The sequence below is a fragment of the Harpia harpyja genome, chromosome 13, assembly GCF_026419915.1.
Source record: "Harpia harpyja isolate bHarHar1 chromosome 13, bHarHar1 primary haplotype, whole genome shotgun sequence".
Taxonomy (NCBI): Eukaryota; Metazoa; Chordata; class Aves; order Accipitriformes; family Accipitridae; genus Harpia; species Harpia harpyja.
This window is the reverse complement of record NC_068952.1, coordinates 36627303-36645081: the sequence shown is the minus strand read 5'-3', so window position 1 is coordinate 36645081 and position 17779 is coordinate 36627303. Positions and strand designations below refer to the sequence as shown.

General features: G+C 36.5%; 1 protein-coding gene across 3 annotated transcripts in view; it reads left to right on the top strand.

Annotated features, from left to right (window-relative positions):
* The window catches only part of TTC13 (tetratricopeptide repeat domain 13), a 42510-nt gene extending 29429 nt beyond the window's left edge, over positions 1 to 13081 (top strand). Inside the window, exons 16-23 of one of the 3 annotated variants that reach the window (XR_008238057.1) lie at positions 440 to 523; positions 1989 to 2073; positions 4403 to 4512; positions 5922 to 6057; positions 6769 to 6848; positions 8006 to 8084; positions 9269 to 9376; positions 10100 to 10179. Coding sequence is in view for 2 of the 3 variants with exons in the window: in XM_052806648.1 (XP_052662608.1) it covers positions 440 to 523; positions 1989 to 2073; positions 4403 to 4512; positions 5922 to 6057; positions 6769 to 6848; positions 8006 to 8084; positions 10100 to 10179; positions 12931 to 13054 (778 nt within the window). In the remaining variant the exon portion in view is untranslated. Of the gene's footprint in view, positions 1 to 439; positions 524 to 1988; positions 2074 to 4402; positions 4513 to 5921; positions 6058 to 6768; positions 6849 to 8005; positions 8085 to 9268; positions 9377 to 10099; positions 10180 to 12930 lie in introns of those variants that run through there. The other 2 variants (XM_052806650.1, XM_052806648.1) reach the window with 2 other exon arrangements.
* The last annotated feature ends 4698 nt before the right edge of the window (positions 13082 to 17779 follow it).

The window sequence follows — 17779 nt, the reverse complement described above, 5'->3', positions numbered from 1 at the left end:
AGGCAACTACGTAAACTGGAGAGTGTTGGTTCTCAAAGTAAATCAATGTGCAGATTGAACTCTCCTAGTTCTGCAATATCTATGAGTGTAAATAACTGTCTAAGAAAGATTATATCCTTGTACAAATTGATAATTATCATATAGATAAGATTTACTGGACATGGGCACGCTGAAAATGGGGAAATCGCGTGAAATGTAGTTTTATCAAAGAACACCACCACTAATGATGTGTGAGCTTTTGCAAGTTCACTATGGAATCTATATTCAAAATGGGGGATGGGCAATTGACCTTTTCAGACAAACCTCTAGTTCATCCTTTAATTTACGAAGCATTTGTGGATAAAATTCTGTCAAATATTAATAAGTAATATTTGTGTCTTAGCCCTGAAATGTTGGATTGAAAAACAAGACTTTAAAAAACCTTTTCTTTTCTTTGTAGGGGACAGGTCATTAACATGCGGTACCTGGAATATTTTGAGAAAATTCTTCATTTTATCAAAGATAGGATCCTTGTTTATCATGGGTAAACTACTGATATATTTTTTTTTCCCCTGCCTTACTCCCCTGGTAATACTGATTTGAAATCTACATAATATTAATTTGAGAAAGTCTGGGGGATATTTTCTTAATTTCAGTAAGTTCTAGTTTTCTTGGTATCTATAATTGTCTTATTTTCTATTGGAAATGCAAAATCCTATTCATTGCCATGTAAAGAAACTTAAACTAATAGGAAGAAACATTGTGAATTACAGTATACCTAGAAAGTAATAACAGTGTTGAATTTGTACCCACAGTTTTGGCATGAGTGTGTCTCAATTCTTTCTAAAAATATGATTTATTAAAGATGTTGGGTTTCTTCCTGGTAGAATAGTGTACAGTTTCTCTGAATATTGAGATTAATTTATGAAATAGTAGGAGTGAGGAAAAAAGAGAAAAGAAGATATGGAAGGTAATTTTAATTGAAACTGGTGTTTGATAAGTAGTTGTAAAGGAGCAGAGAATCTTTGCTACCTGTTACATAGATAGGTTGGTAGACTTCGTCCTGGAACAGAAGACAGTTGTAGAATCTTGAATGAAAGAATGTGACTAAAAGTAATCTGAAAATTGATGTTGGCATCTATTTAAAACTTTGATCAGTTCTTTATGAGTAAAATGTCTTCCCCGCCTGTGGCTCATTTGTAGCAACAGTGTTCTGATAATGTTAAAAATTAAGAAACTCTTTTAGCTTTAAACGCTCTAATTTTTCATTGGCCTGGTACCATTTATTAAATATAGAGTTCTGTTTTTCAATCTCATTATGCTACTTAAATATCAAAAAATGAAAGTGCAGAAAATATGACAGTTGAAAACATTTAAGTTTTAGAAAATTTATGATAGTTGCTGAAGATATGCAAGTTCTGTAATAACTGGGAAGTCTGGCTCTATTGGGAACAAGTTTGTTTAGAGTGAGCCAGCAGCATTTGAACTTAAACCAGAACAATTTGTGCTGTGATTTTTAAAATAATTCTGTTCTTAAAATCTGGGTGTATAGTAATTAATAAATACTAGAGCAGTAGTTCAATAGGTTTCTTCAAGGTCCAGCTGTGCCTGCATCTGTAGTATTTACATACTTTTGAGGCTACACAGATGCATATATTTTGAGAAGAGTATTTCTAACATTAACTCTATTCTTCCATCTTTCCTCATCAACAACCCCCTGCCCACGTGCACTCATGGAAACGCTGTTCAGTGCTTTAGAGTGGCCAACAGCAAAGTTTGAAGTTGAGGTTTGAAACTGAAAAAAATAAGCTGAGCTGATATAGGAGGAAATTGCTTTTTGAAGAGTAGGAGAGCATGTATGAAGGAACTGATTTTCAGCAAAGAAATAATTAAATAACTTTCAATAACTTATTCCACTATGGCTAATTAGGCTAAAGCTATATGGATTTCTAGAAATGCTACATGTGTTCAACCACTGCGATTCCATATTTAATGTTTTTTTTTTCCAGTGCTAATAATCCAAAAGGACTATTAGAGGTTCGAGAAGCTTTGGAAAAGGTACATAAAGTAGAAGATCTTCTTCCCATAATGAAGGTAAATTAAATAAAAACTTCAAAAGATTATAAAAATAATAGAATGTGTTCTGGGAGATATCCAGTTCCTCAGGATATAACCATTATGTATAAGCTTAAAATGAATAACTGGAAACACTAACTCAGGTTATTTCAAACCTGCATATGTAGGGTATGACCTTCCCTTTGATATATGCAGATGTGTGATGTATATTTGAAAGGCTTGGCCTAACTGTGAATTGGTAAAGAAATGATGGGAAGACAAAATGTTTGCAATTCTTCGAAGCCAGCCTTATCAACCGGGAGGGTCTGTGGTCAGATCCACCATAATGGGCTCACAGTATGCCTGTACAGTATGAAGGAAAAAATTGAAGATGTGAGTCTGAAAGATGGGGAACATGGAAGCTCTTTTTACCTTAGGTGCATTGGTGCAGGTCAGTACGTGGTGGGGCTGGCAGGGGGAATAGTTGCCTTTAGTGACTGATAGCTAATCTGAAAGGAAATCTTGGTTTACATTCTTGTGCATTGGAAGACTGTCAGAAAAGGAGTGGGGAAACCTGCAGGTTTTCTTCTTGCTGGTGGTGGTCTTCATAGAAAGACTTTGGATATATGACGTGCAAAATTATTTATACTCTTATCTCAATTTAAGTAATAAGGCTTGAGCTGCGTTTAAGTAAAAGGTCTTCCCTCTCTCCCCCCACTCCCCCAAATTAGTCTAGGATGAGCAGTGTGCAAGTATTTGAGTTTGGGGAAACACTGTTACAAAGTATTTCATTTTAAAGGATTGGACAGGATTTTATTTAGAATAGAATAAAATTTGGGAAGAAACAGTCATTCTAAGTAGAGACAAACTCATCGCTTTCTTATCGGGTGTGTCCACATTGCAATTTCATATCTAAGCGAAGTTGACAGATTGCCATAGAACAGAGCTCTCTGAAGATACATTGCTGCTACTGCTGGTAGACTGTCTGGGTTTGGATTTGTTCACGGTAGTAGTGCTCACTCACTTGAGCTCTACAGATATCTTTACAGAAGCTACATGGCTCAAACACTGAATTTTTATATGGCTTTTTTTAATATGTATTACTAATATAAGTGTCTTCAAAGAACATACCGTAATTTTGGAGGTCCTTTTTATATTACTGTCTTGTTCTTGGCCTTGAAAGATGAAGCCAAGTAGATACTAAGTGAACCTAAACAAAAACTTCTGATGAAGAGCTAGTAGATGTTGGGGTGGATAGACAATTAAATGTTCCCTACTGACACACAAATGTGGAAATAGGGCCCTGTAGAGCACCTGATATGGCTGCTGTTCAATTGTAAGCCAGAAAAAATGCTATTAGTGGAGTTAAAAATATAGGTTACTCCAAGGGGATGATGAAAATACATAAACATAGTGGACTATACATGACTTATTTCAAAATAAATGTCTCAACTGGCAGCAAATACTCTTCCTGGTTTTCATAACCTGTACATTTTGCTCTGGCTTGAATCTCCTGTATCCCATTCCAAATTGTATCAAAGTGGAATGCTGTCTGTCATGAGAGGCTTTTAGATTTGTTTCTTTAAAATAAATGCAGATGCTCTTTAAACAAAACATCCTGGATCACAAGTTCTATCTTAAAATAAATAATTGCTTGAGTAATTCATTCAGCACTATTGCATAATAGTCATTAATAGTGCCTGTATAAAATGAATGTCTGCTAATATTGATGTAGTTCAGTTATTTGGGTAGCTGGGAATGTTGTATGTCAAATGCTGGGCTTTTGGCTTTACTTAAATACAGTTTTGTCTGGTTTATACAACTCTTTGGCTACAGTATTATGCTTAGATAATGTAGCTTTGTAAAATTCTTAAACTTTGATATTTTTCCTTCTGATGAGGATAAACATTAATTGAAACTGTATCACAGTTAAGAAATTGTTGCTGTGAGCTGTATTCTGGAATCCACACTTGGACTAATGCAGCTACTTCTTAGTGTAAACATAAAACAGGCTCTCAAATTCCTGCTTTTGCATTTACATAGTTACACCAAAAGGTTACTATCAACATGCAATTTGGGGACAAATCTGTACAACTCAGACTGCTTTGTACAGTTGCTTTTCATAAACATTGCTGCTTTATATTTGCTATATGTAAAGTTGAATGTCAGTGCGCCTCATTCAATATTTATGGTTGCCATTCAATACGAAATAAAGGATAAATGAAATAGTGTAGTTGTCCTGTTCCCTCAGTTTGTCCATTTTCATTTCTGGTCCATGTATTTTAGGTGTTTCAAAACAATAGCTAGGCAGTCTGTCTCTGTTCATTCTGATGTTACTCTTTTTTTTTTTTTTTTTTTCTTTTGAAAGCAGTTTAACAGTAAAACAAGAGATGGGTTTACTGTGAACACAAAAGTCCCCAGCCTCAAGGATCAAGGGAAAGAATACGATGGATTCACTATTACAATAACAGGAGATAAGTATGTTTGCTATTTTTAGGAGTTCAGATACATTAAGTAATGCTGAAGTATTAGCAATTAATCTTCTCAAATGCCATTTCTACTTGAATAAAGTGGGTTTTGTTTTTCACTAGTGGCATTTTTGTGAATAACTAAAAATTCTTTCATTTGAGGAATTCTGATTCCTGTTGTGTTCCCTAACAAAGAGGGAATAGGGATAACACTGATGGAGTAGGCCCAGTTGAGATGATTCTCTAACATATAGCACAAAAGTGAAGAGATATCTTGTTGCTCATCTTAGATTATAAAATGCCTGAAGGGGAAAAAATCTCAAATATCTTGGACTTTATCCATATCAAAATACATTTCTTCTTGTGAGACCTAGTGTGTTGTGGTGACTGAAAAGTCCTGAATGGAATGGAAATGTCTATGATCAAAGAATGGAAGAGACTCTCTTCTATTTGGATTGTTGGCCTTTTTTTATGTTTATTTTTGAGATGTTTGCAGACCTTCCATCTGCAAATGTCAATTTAGCTAGTACCTGAATGTATGAGGATACTATCAGGAGGCTTTGGGCTACTCTTTGGGTGAAATAGTAAATTTCTCACTTTATGGATACTGGCTGCTTGTCTTCCTGAAGAATGAGCATTAATCTGAAGCAGAAGCTCAGTCCTACTACTAACTAAGAACTTTAGCTTATTTAAAATTTAAAATTCTATGCATTGGAATTTTTCCCAAAACTTGTATGCTTCCAATGAGTGGCATGGAAGCCAAACTTCTCCTCTGAAATGTTAATATATCTCTCGGTTTTTAATTTTACATTCTAAACCATATGCCTATATACAGTGAATTGGCATTAAATATATGGCCTCACTGTTGGGGGGAAAATATTTTGGTGTCAGTAGAATGGTCTAACTCTGTTCTGCACAAACTGTTCTGTATCAGTCAGTCTGTTTTGATCCATAGTTTGTAACTGCTTTTATACCAAAATAATTCCATTTTGGTAGTTTAAAAGTTAACAAAACTACACTTTACATTCTATACAAAAATCTCAAGCCCATGAAGATATTGTAAAATTTCATATTTCTTATTTTTTACCTACACTTTAAGTGAAACAAGAATGCTTGTCAGGTATTCTTCAGTGGAAATACTTCATCTGTGATTAGACAGCAATCTTTATGTATTCTTTCAGACAAACTTACAATGTGACAAAAAGTTTTTAAATCAGTGTTGTGTGGTTTGTTTTGGTTTTTTTAAACTAAAAGGGGGGCAATGCATGTAATCTCCTGCTTAAGGAAAAATTATAGGAGAAAGGTTATGATGTGGTATTTAACTGTAGTATATTTGTAACTTGCCCTCAATATTAGATTGTGCATCAAGTTCTGTTCAAAAAATTTCTTACTTCCTTTTTTGTTTCATCTACTCGATAGAGTGGGGAACATATTATTTTCGGTAGAAACTCAGACAACAGAAGAGAGAACACAGCTGTATCATGCGGAAATAGATGCACTATATAAGGATCTAACAGCTAAAGGAAAAATTCTAATTCTGTCTGCAGATCTGGGGGTAAGGCAGGTTTAATGGAAATGATGAATTCCTTGATAAAATTCTATTATGTCTTTATACATTCTGTTTAACAGTCACTGTTCTAATAATTTTTGACGGAGATTTTAAGTAATAAAATCGACTACTTAAACCCAATTATGAAAAATACCATAAGAAGTTGCCATAATTCTATCTGTTACTTTAAAATTTGCTATGCTTTGCTGCAGTAACAGAGTCCAGACAAGTTCTCAGTATCACATTGTGTTCCTCCCCCACCTCCCCTTATTTTCTTTATTTTTCTCATGGGTCTGTGTTCACTGTTTCATCATCCTTATAAGCACTACTCAGGATTTGGCTCATGATGGCTACATATAAGATGAGAAGTAACACAAATTCATGAGAAGCACTAGAATTTTTTTTGTGTTGATTTGTGTTGCAGTGAGAATCTGACTACATTTGAGCTTGTGACATTTGAGCTTGTGCTTTTTTTCATCCTTTAACACAGCGTAGATGAACTGTTTCACCTAAATTTTAAAGATATAACAAAACAATTTTCTTAAACATCTCTTAATCAGACTTCAACTTCTTAGCTTGACATTTTTCACATTTGAAATGGTTCTTTAAAAAAAAAAAAAATCATAGTACTGTAAGACTTTCCAGTATGTGTTCCTTTATATGGTATTACCTCTCTATTAAATTATCTTTAATTGACTTTTTTTTCCTCTTGCTTAGGAAGTAGATGCTGTTTGCAACTTGATCCTGTCATTAGTTTATTACTTCTATAATTTAATGCCACTTTCAAGAGGATCTAGGTAAGTGATTGTCTTCATCATGTCTGTTGTCTTGGATACACACTGTAAAATGTCCATGTGTTGCAGTATCTTAATATATTTTCTAACATAAAAAAAGCTAAAAAGCTCTGGGTTGAGCTGTGTGTCCTGCACAGTCTCTCATTTTGTGCTGCCATGACGATGGATACTGACTTAGTACTGGTTTAAAAGCTAGTTTCTAATGCCAGTGGTAACTATTCATAGCTGCATGTATATTTAAAATGATGAGTAGTCTGTATTTATAGACTTCAGCTCACAGATTTAAAAGTGTCATTTTTAAATTGTAATGCTTGGGTTCCTAATCCATGTTATGTTACACCACTGTAATTTCACTCAAGAAGCTTTACCAAAATGTGTATTTAAGATGAAATATACTTTGAGATAACTTAATAAAATACACTAAAATATTGTTTTAGTAATTTATTGCAACTGTTAGTGTCACCACATGAAACCCTAGAATAAAGTCCCACATCGCAGATCCCTTCAGCTGAAATTCTAGTTTAATTCAAACTTGGCTACATCTAAGACTATTATGAATCTCTGTTCCACAAAGCACTTAAGATCTGTAAGCTTATTATTAAACACAGTTCAGAAGAAAATAAAATTTAAAAAATCCTGAGACATCATTTTTATAATCAGACTTTGCCTTTATCTTACAGAATGTAAAAATTAACAGAAATTCTGTCTGAGTTTCCCAATTTAAAAAAAAAATTAAGTTAAAAAAACCTAAAGTAACTGAACAGCTTTACAGTGCCTCTAGCTCTGTTGCAGTAGAGTTCATAAACTCTTCTGGGCTACAGCTAAGCTTCTTGGGAACAGGCGTTTGCTTTGTTTTCAGCACTGTGGAGTCTTAAGAACTCATGTCTGAAATTATGATTCTGACTACTGTAGAAACAGTGCTCTTCAGTAGTTAAATTCCATAGGATCATAACTTCATTCCAGTGGTGTTGGAAAGTAACAGTGATTTCACTTTTTAAGTGTTTCATGGTTATTTTTACTTCTAAAATAAAGTAACTAGGACAGTAATTTTTACTAGCCTTCTATGAAAGAGTACTATATTCTATTTGTTTTGTAGTCTAAAAAGAGCATTATGGAAAGACTTTCACTGTACTTTCTTGGTCTTGATTTTTTTTTTTAAGTGTGATAGCTTATTCAGTGATCATGGGAGCACTAATGGCAAGTGGAAAAGAAGTATCAGGAAAAATCCCTAAAGGAAAGGCAAGTATCAAAATACACTGGTTCAGCCTTAACGGAGAAAGTCATACTTGTAAATGTGAGGAAGGAGCTGTAAGAACGAACAGAAATTGCACGCTTCTTTACTGGTGCAGAGTTAGCTGCATACTGTGGTGTCTTGCAGCCTGAGAGAGTTTTGAAAATGTCATTGCTGTTCTGTCAGCAGGTGAGATTTAGAGATAGTATGTGCAATTCTGGTTAGTCAAATTGTAGCAGTTTGTGTCCCACAGTAATTACAAATATGTAACTGAAGCATTTCTAGTGTTCTGAGCTGCTCTTTCCAGCTTTCTTTGAGAAGGGTTCTGAGAATACTTGGGCAGAATTAGTGACTCATCTGGCACACAACAGAAATTTTCTGCCTTTGCTCTCAATGTATTCCAGAGCATTTAGGGCTTGGTAAGTAGAAATGTATTAGCAACTTCTCTTGATTTCTCCTTCCCCTCTATATTGTGCTTAATTTAAAATAAGTCCTAGTTTTTAAGTGACTACTTTTGAATATTATACCACCTGGCTCAGTAAAGGGTTTCCCTTTCTTTATTCAGCTATTGGTCTGTTAGCTGTGTTACCTTTTCAGCATGAAAGGAGTGAGAGCACCTCTGTCTCTTTAATGTGTTGTCAAAAGAATCAGTGAAATTCCAGCGAGAATCAAAGTTGTTGAAGAAAATATCCTGCGTGGATAACTGAAGAAAGAGCGACTTTCCCTTTTGTTCTAGAAAGCCCTGAAAACAATGAAGTTTGTCCTTTCAGTCCAATGAACTCCTAGTAGCTTTTAAGAGCAAACTGCGCTTGCTTAGTAGCAAGAAAGCTTCCTTTTCAGTACGCCGCTAAGCTGATATCTGCACCGTTCTGTGAGAGTTCAAGCTAAGGTAAAAGGCTTATGTGGGTTTTCTTATGCGTCTTCTTAGGACTTAATAGGGTAGTGCATTTTGCTGACTGATTTAATGCAGGCAAGCAGAGTTGCAGGATTACTAAAAAGCAGGATTTCTGACTTACAGGAAGCTTTTGGGACATTTTTACATTTGAGGTTTTTTCCTGAAACAGAGTGCCTGAATTGGAACAAAGCCATTTTTTAGAAAAGTTTTCACCAGCTGGAAGAAATTGTTTTCCCCAGTTGAATGAAATTGGGATTTTTTTAAAAATTTTTTTAATTTTTTTTTTTTCTTTGCCAGATTCCTTAGAAGGGTATTTCTGGTCCCAGGCTTATGACAGCATGCGTTATCAGACCACTCTGAAGACAAAGATACCCAGTAGTCAAGAGTCCTGTTATTGCCTGACAGGTCAGTCAGTAGCCACAGCCAATGTAACTTCCAGTATTGGTTGTGGTGGGGTGTGGAAACCCACAGAGAGTTTTAGTGCCTAGCACGCGTGCTGACTTCCAAACTGGTGATGAGGAACAAAGTAGTCTGGGCACAGACTATTTAGTAAGCTTACTGCTGTCTTACCAAGAATATAGGTAGCATGCTCTCAGAACCCTTCCTTGAATTCAGCCAAAGTTCACTGAACCACAGATGTGTCACCTTAAATGTTTCAGTACTAGTGAACCAATGTTTTTGAGTGAACATTTTTTTGCTGAAAACTTATTTTCAGCTGTAGATACGAAGTTGCACAGAGTTCTTGGCTATATGTAATCAAACTTGTCTAAAAACCCACTGTGGAAAGAAGTAATACAGAATGCCTGGGAAGTCCAATATAAATCTACCAATCATGTGATACAATATTTTGCAGAATACAGTATGTAGAAATGAGAAATATCCCCATTTTATTGGGACATTGTAGTAAAGGGCTGAAGACAGTCATATTTTCTGGCACTGACTCATTAGTACAAACATCTTGTTAAGAGATTTAAAAAAAAAAAAACTGGATTTTTGTCACAGAAGGAAGGATATGTTTCTAAAGTTGAATTTATATGTTAAGAATATTTGAGGATTAAGTTCTTGAAATTAGAGAACTTAAAACTTCTCTAATTTCTTAAGATCTTTTTTATTTTGTTGCATTTTCAGCTGGTTGATTTTGAAGCAATGACAGCACCAGGGTCTGAAGCTTTTAGCAAAATAGCAAGGAGCTGGATGAATCTGAAAAGGTAAATCTTTTTCTTCAGATGGGGGGTGGGGAAATAAAATACAAAAGACTTAATATGTAAAATTTAAACCTATACTAAAAAATGTTACTTAGAAATTATGAGCTTAGTAAATGATTCAGTGTATTTTTTAACACTGTTTAGGAATTGATAAGACAAGATTTGAATTTACACACACAGTAGTTTATTTCTAGTCTAACAGAGTAGTTAGTCTAGACATTCAGTTATGTGAGTGTTATCCTCTGAGAAAATTATTTAGGTTAATATTTTCTTCATTTTGTCCAGTGGTCAAATTTGCCTTTTTATTATTGTTTTTTTTATCATTAGTAAATCTGGTGATTTAATTTGGGGTTTTTTTCCCCATTCTTATGGATCTCTTCAAACTGTATATCAAAAGTAATTTGCTTATCCTTTAGTGCTATTTTAATTTGGAGAGTAAGTATTTTCAAAGTAAATGGAAGTTTTGAATGTACAGAATTATGTTACTTAGTATAGCTGCAAGACTTTTGTATAATGCTTTAAAATTTTTATTTTCATATGAATTGATTTTTGAATACTGAACACATTAATTCCATGTCAGTATTATGAACCTGGTGTGTTTGATTTGTCCCTTAGTGGTTATTCCCCATACAAAATCTAAAAATCAGGCCAGAGACAAAACCAGTTTTAGTATCCTTCACGTCAGGGTCAAGACACTTAAAGGGTGCTGAGAGAACTGGCCGATGTCCTTACAAGGCCATCTATAATCTCTGAAAGGTTGTGCACATCAGGGGACATTCTTGGTGACTGCAGGAAAGGAAATCTTGAATCTGTCTTCAAGAAGGCCAGAAACGACAACCAGGGAAATTACAGGCTGGTTGGCCTCACTCTAGTCCCTGGGAAAGTCATGAAGTGGGTCCTCTAGGAAAGCATTTCAGGGTATATGAAGGAGAAGGTGACTGGGGACAGTCAACATGGGTTTACTAAACATTGTGTGGCCCAATATGATTGCTTTCTGTGATAAAACGACTAGATTTGGGGATGAGAAGAGAGCAATTGATGTTGTTTATTTTTACTTCAGCAAGGACTCCCACAATACTCTCATACCAAGATAGCACATTATGGTCTGGACGAATGGACAGCTAGATGGGTAAAAAGCTGTTTGGAGAATCAGATTTAGGGGGGTACTCAGCACTTCAGACCACACCTAGAATACTGCATCCAGTTTGGGGGCAGCTGCAGTAAAGACTATGATAAACCGGAGCAAATCCAGCAGAGAGCCACCGAGATGGTCAGGGGGCTGGAGCACATGCCTTAACAGGAGTGAGATGGGCTTGTTCAGCCTGGAGAAGAGAAGGCCCTGACCTAACAGCAGCTTTGCAGTACCTGTAAGTGTTGAGAAAATGGAGCCAGGCAGTGCTTGGTGGCAGGACAAAAGGCAACATGCATGAGTTGAAATGAGGTTCAGACTGAGCATAATCTTTTCACCCTGAGGGTACGCAAGCAGCGGAGCAGGGTGCCCAGAGAGGCTGTGCAGTCTCCATCCCTGGAGATTTTCAAGACCTGACAGGATAAAGCCCTGACACCCTGGTCTGACTTCGCAGTTGACCTTGCTTTGAGCAGGATGTTAGATCACAGACCTCCCGAGGTCTGGTCTAACCTGAGTTATTCTGAGAGCCTGAGGAACTTTGCAGCTGCTGTTAGCGCCAAATATCTCGTACTGATTAGTGTTTTTTAACTTAATTACCCGTGGTTCTCAGCCTGGTGAATTTCACTAGACTATAAAATCTCTTCCTAAATGAAGAGGGCTATTAAGAAGACTCAAGGACATCTTTGTCAGACTTGGGCTAAAAGTCTACATGTAAATGCAGTCAAACTTGGCATTTATTAAGGAGTGACATTTTTAAACTACAGTGTAGCAAGTTGTGGTTTTTATTGCAAGTAGTCTGCATAAATATTGTGACCTGGTTGTCTTGGAAATATAAAATATTTATGGTTCCCACAATTTTTTACTGTAAATCTCCCAACTTATATACTCAACTTCTTTCCTAATCCTCTGTTCATGTCTTTTTTTTTTTTTTTTTCCCCAAGACATATTTTTACCAAAGGGGAACTTCTGTCTTGGGAGCAAAGTCAGCTTAAGTCATTTCAACCCTACCTATGTGTTTCTGACCCTCTTAGTTGTACTGCTGAAATTTGTGTGAATCCATAGCAAACCAGATCAGGTAACTGATTTGTGTTAAAAGTAACCTTGCCAAAACCAAAATTTATTTTTAACAGACCATTTTGTAGCATAGTCCCACTGATAGTATTGCTGGCTCAAATGAGAGATGTATAATGGGTGAGGAATGAGCTAGAGTGGAGAAAATGCTAAAGTTGGCTTTGCCTGATGCTGGGAAAAATATCCATAGAACCACAGCCCAAAGGACTTGAAGTAATAATATGAAGGTAATTAACCTGAGCAGCTAATTTGTCTGTGGTAGAAGAATAATAGTGGGTAAGGTAAGTAAGGCTTGAAGACTTAAAGCAATAAAATTTTGCTTTAACTTCTGCCATTTCCAAAGGCTCTTCTGTGCAGTCGTTGTTTTTTGTTCTGTATAGTGAGTGAAGAGTCATGAGAAGCAAGAGCTGGCTGTGGGCAACAGATTCTTGACTTCAGGTCCCAAATTTGTTGGAGAAGGGGATGACGAGAAGTATAAGCTAATGTGTTAACTTCCAGGTAAATCATAAAACTCAGCAAAAGATAAATAATTTTCTTTTTTTCTCCTCTTTCAGTATTTCACCTTCTTACAAGAACCTACCGTCAGTATCAGAGACTTTTCCAACCCTGAGAACGATGATTGAAGTACTAAATACAGACTCATCTCATTGTCTAAAAAAAACTATAGTTGTTGTATAATTTATACAAATAAAAGGCTAAGAAGTACTGCTTCATAAATTATTTTGAAGGGGAAATTATGGTCAAAATGGTTTGGTTTTATTTTAATAGAGGAAACTTACTTGACTAGTTATCACCAGAATAAAAGGAATCTTTCTGTGATGAATAATACTAAAAAGGAAAAAAGAAGTAGAACAGCTGATTTCTTGTATTGAGACGTACTCTAACAGGAAGTAGTTGTTCAAGGGCCAAACCAAAGAGCAATAAGAAACTTGATCACAGTTGTGATCTGAACATACCGCAGGTGAAAATTTATTTAAAAAAAAAAAAAAAAAAAGTCCGTGTTGGAAATACCGCTATGCTACTTCCCATTTGTTGGTTTGGTTTGTGTGGGTTTTTTTTTTTCCAAAGCTTCTGTCTTCTACATGGAAAACTTTGTGAACGATACATGTGTGAGTAATTGGTAAATACACAGGCATTTCATGTAATGCAATCCAGTGAAGGAACAGATGTCAGCTTAAAAGAATGGGTTTCAGGAAGACATCATTTGGAAACAAAAACAAACAAATGACATATTTGGAGTTAGGCTCTTGGTAAGTAAATGTCAGAAACACAGCAACTGTATATCAGTCTCCCTTTCCAGGTACCCAGTGGTGGAGGTTGGCAAAAGATATCAACGGATTGACAGTATATTGGGAGAGCTAGCTAGGGCTCCTTGGGTTGTTTTTGTTGGAAGGGTCTGGCAGCATTCTGGAAAGACAGGCTTCCAGTAAGGCCGGGCTAATTCAGTTCAAACAACATGGACAGTACCATGAACCAATTTCTGATTGTAATAGTGATGATATTTCTGGTGAGTCCTAAGTGAATTGTACTCATTTTAGCTTGAGCTTTGTGACTTTGGAGCTCTTTACCAGGTGAAGTGATTTCAGAAACAGTGAGCAACGGTGGGAGGAATGTCTGGTTTCCTCAGTGGCTTTGATCAACTTTTTTTCTTGCCTGAATATTCAGCATTTCAGAAAGTGTACAAACTGTTCTGTTTTAGATACAGCTTTCAACTTGTTTAGTATTGATGGTCTAAACTGTGATTCTGTTGCTGTCATCTTTTACACAAATACTCTATTCTTTACTTTGCTTGCTTCCAGTTTTCCAGAGGTTAGGGCTTTGTTGGGCAGGTGCAAATATCTGTCCTAACCATGTAATATGAGACGCTAAAGAGTAAGTTATTTACTAAGGAAGAGGGGAAAACATCCTGCGTATCCCAAGCATACCAATAGCAGTGTTGTGGTTACTTTTCTCTGGCTACAGCATAGTGCAATCTCAAGCCCCTCTTTAATGAAGAAAGAAATGCAGCAAAGCATCAAGAATGTTGATATAGGTGACCTACTTTAGTGGGACTGAAAACAGGATGGATCTATTGAATGGAGGGTCTTTTCTTGATTATTTCACACAAGTATTTATCGGATTCAAAGTGGACTCTGTGAGTGTGTGTGCGAGTTCAGGGGGCATGGGGGGAAGTGCCACAAGGTAAGTTAGAAGCTGCTGTGAACACTGACATCCGTTGTAAGAAAAGCCCTGTTGATTTAAAGTTAGATTTCACTATGTTACCTTAATCACTGGCAGAATAGGACAGCTATGGGTAGCTAGAGACCTGAGTGTTTACATGTATGAAGGATTTTCATAGAGATAGAAAATGAATCCTGGAAAGTAGATGCGTACTGTCTACATTAGCAAGCAGTGCATCCCACCCAGTCCGAGTAGCTCACTTCCCACATAGGCATTTCAGAGGTTTTACTTTTGTCTGCTTGTCTAGTTTATGAACTGGCTGCTCATTGCATTTGGAGAGCATGTTAGCAATGCATCTTCCAGTTTGGACGTCTTTTGGGGGAAACATGTATTCTGAAACCTCTCTGCACTGTGAACCAAAATGTGATAAGTGGAGAAAACAAGGAGACTCACTTCAGAAGTGTGCTCCCAATTCAAATTAAACCAGTGGTGCATATATACCCGTGGGAACCTTCTTCATGAACTCTTGTATTCTAAGACTGTATGTTGAAAATACAAGGGTAGGGAAAGAATGTGCTTTCCTTCCACTTACCACCTTTTTACCATCTATTGCTGAAACAAATGTTGCTATCTGTGTAGTAACTCTTCCTCCCTAAGAAGTGCTGTTACATTATTAACTTCTTGCCAGCTAACCTGTGGTACTGTTACCACACTTGTAAGCACAGCAGAAGTAATGTTGCATGAAGGCAGGGGAAGGAATAGGAAGCAGATTTTTTTTTTATTAGATGTATTTAATCCTGATTCTGGTATGTCTGTGAGTAGGTCTAGAATCTATTTCAAAATTTGCATGGACTGTACTGGAGTTACAGTGGTAACATGGTTAGATTTGATGAAAAAATCATGACCCAACTCCCAGCCAAGGGAATAATGATCTAATGTGCAATATCTTGAACTGTAGAAATCAACATTTGTTTTGCAAATATCAGAAAGCAAATGGTGTACCCATGTCTGAGCCCATTTTTCCTAAAGCCTATTTTTCTCTTCTGCTTGTTTGCAGGGGAAATAACTAAGTAAGTTCAGGTACATGTATCTGATCAGGGGATGCATAACAGATGAGTGCCCAAAATGGAAAAGGAAATCTAGAAAACTGGGGTAACACCTGTTTGGAATCAAAGTTGTTAGCCATTAGTGAGCACTAATGCACTTTGTAATGTTGCTAAGCTTTTGGGAGGATAGGTATCATTTTGAGTAAGTAAGTAAAACTCATCAGACAAAAAAAAGAATAGAAGCAGAATTTCATATGCAGACCTAAGGTTCATTAACCAAACCATAATAAAGGCAAAATTCACCACCTGTCTGGCTGGTACCAACGAACATGCATTTTAAACTTTCTTGATCAGAATTTATGTAAAGGTCAAAAGTAGGTATTTCTTTCCAAGTAAGGATAAAGGAGGCTTGTGAGTTTTCATGGAAGGAATGGGGTTGCTGTCCAATTGTGACAAAGGTATTTTCCCACCATTCTCTTGCTTGAGTACCTTCCCTTACCCCACTAGACATAAGCACTATTTGCTTCTATGGTGTCTTCTATGTAAAGGTCTAGAAGTTTCAGAAACCTCTATTAGATTCCATTATGGAGGAAAGGAACTGTTATTTTCTGCCTACCTAATGGAGAAACGGGTACAGTAGCCCGGAAGAGATGCCTAACTTTATGCCTTGGTTGTATTCTAATAGTATGATCTTTCCTTTAAGCCTGTAAGTTTTCTTAGACCTTGTATTATTAATTGAGAAAGGGGAAATCTATGTTGGTACTGACTAGACAGTTCTTGGAACTATAAAATAAGAGGCTTCTTGTTTCAGGGATTAGGCCAGAGGGAGCTAGGAAGGGGTGGCAGGGAAGAAGAAAATTCTCTGGACAAAAAAGCCCATGTACAGCTATCTGGGTTTTATTCTCATTTCTTTTACTCCTGTGACTGACTTCATACCCATCCCCCTGCTGACAGACAAAAAGATGATATTAATGGGAGATCAAGGGAGGGCAGGTGTAACATGTATTACACCTCTATGAGTGTGTGTGTGTATATGTGTTTCAAAGGCTTGTTTCTCTGGGCGTGATACAGATGACTAAGAAAGCAAGTGAGCTTGTCAAATGCTCTCAAACAAGTTTAACAAACAAAACAGGATTATATAACTTGGCTGGTATGTGATGACTTAGAGTACTGTAATTACCTCCTAAGAACCAGATATGTGCAGAAATCTAATTATCATTTTCCATCCTCTTCTGTGTCATCTTAGACAGCTGGTCTAGTGATATCATTTGAACTCTTAAATGGAAACATTAATGCATTGCAGCCCCAACCATTTATCTATTAAGAATAATATTAAAGAAAGCAGAATGAGGAAAAAAAATAGGCTAAGCAATGAAACCCTATTAATCTGAACCTCAATATTTGTGTGACTTCATAATATAATTTGAAGATAAAAAAAAATTCCCATGCAACTACCTAGAATAAAAGGCAAAGTAGATTTAGTCTCAAATAAATCTTCTGACATATTTATCTGTCTTTGGTAGGCTTGCTTTGGTTTTGTGGAAAGGAACTATGCTTCCCCCCCAGGAGACTTTGTGGGTCTTTTGGGAGTTTGGCAAAGCGTTTGCTGAGGTACCACATACAAAGTTAGGACTTTATACAGGAAAAGAGAGTGTGTGTACAGTGACTGAGGAGCTATCTGAAAGGGAGAAACAATGTGGTGTGCTGCCAGGCATGCTGAGGTTAGTAGTTTAGTTCGCCAATGAAATTTGCAGGTTATGGAGGTTTGGGTGTGTTAATAAAATGAGGCACAGAACAGCAAGTAGGGAGAACTCAACATTTGAAAGTACCTGAAAGGATTTTATTGAATACGATTTCATCCTGAGTATTTTGTAATTTCCAAATACTGAGTTCCAAAGTTTGGGTAATACAAGTTGCAACTAATGAAATTTGCTACGATCAGGTGGCTGTGGAAAAGGCATATGGAAACCCTTGCCTATGCCAGGAAAGGTGCTCTTAGTCAAGAATTTTGTAAAGATGTTACACATCACTGATGGGCTGTCCTCAGCAATAGTGGTGTATTGGGGAGTTCTGGTGGACAACTTCAGCCACCTGTGGTCAATAAAGATGAGTTCAGACAGCAGCAAGCATGGAGAAGGGCCACTAGAACGAGCAGGGTGCTGGAGTACATTCGTTAGGAAAATAAGACTCTAAGTTA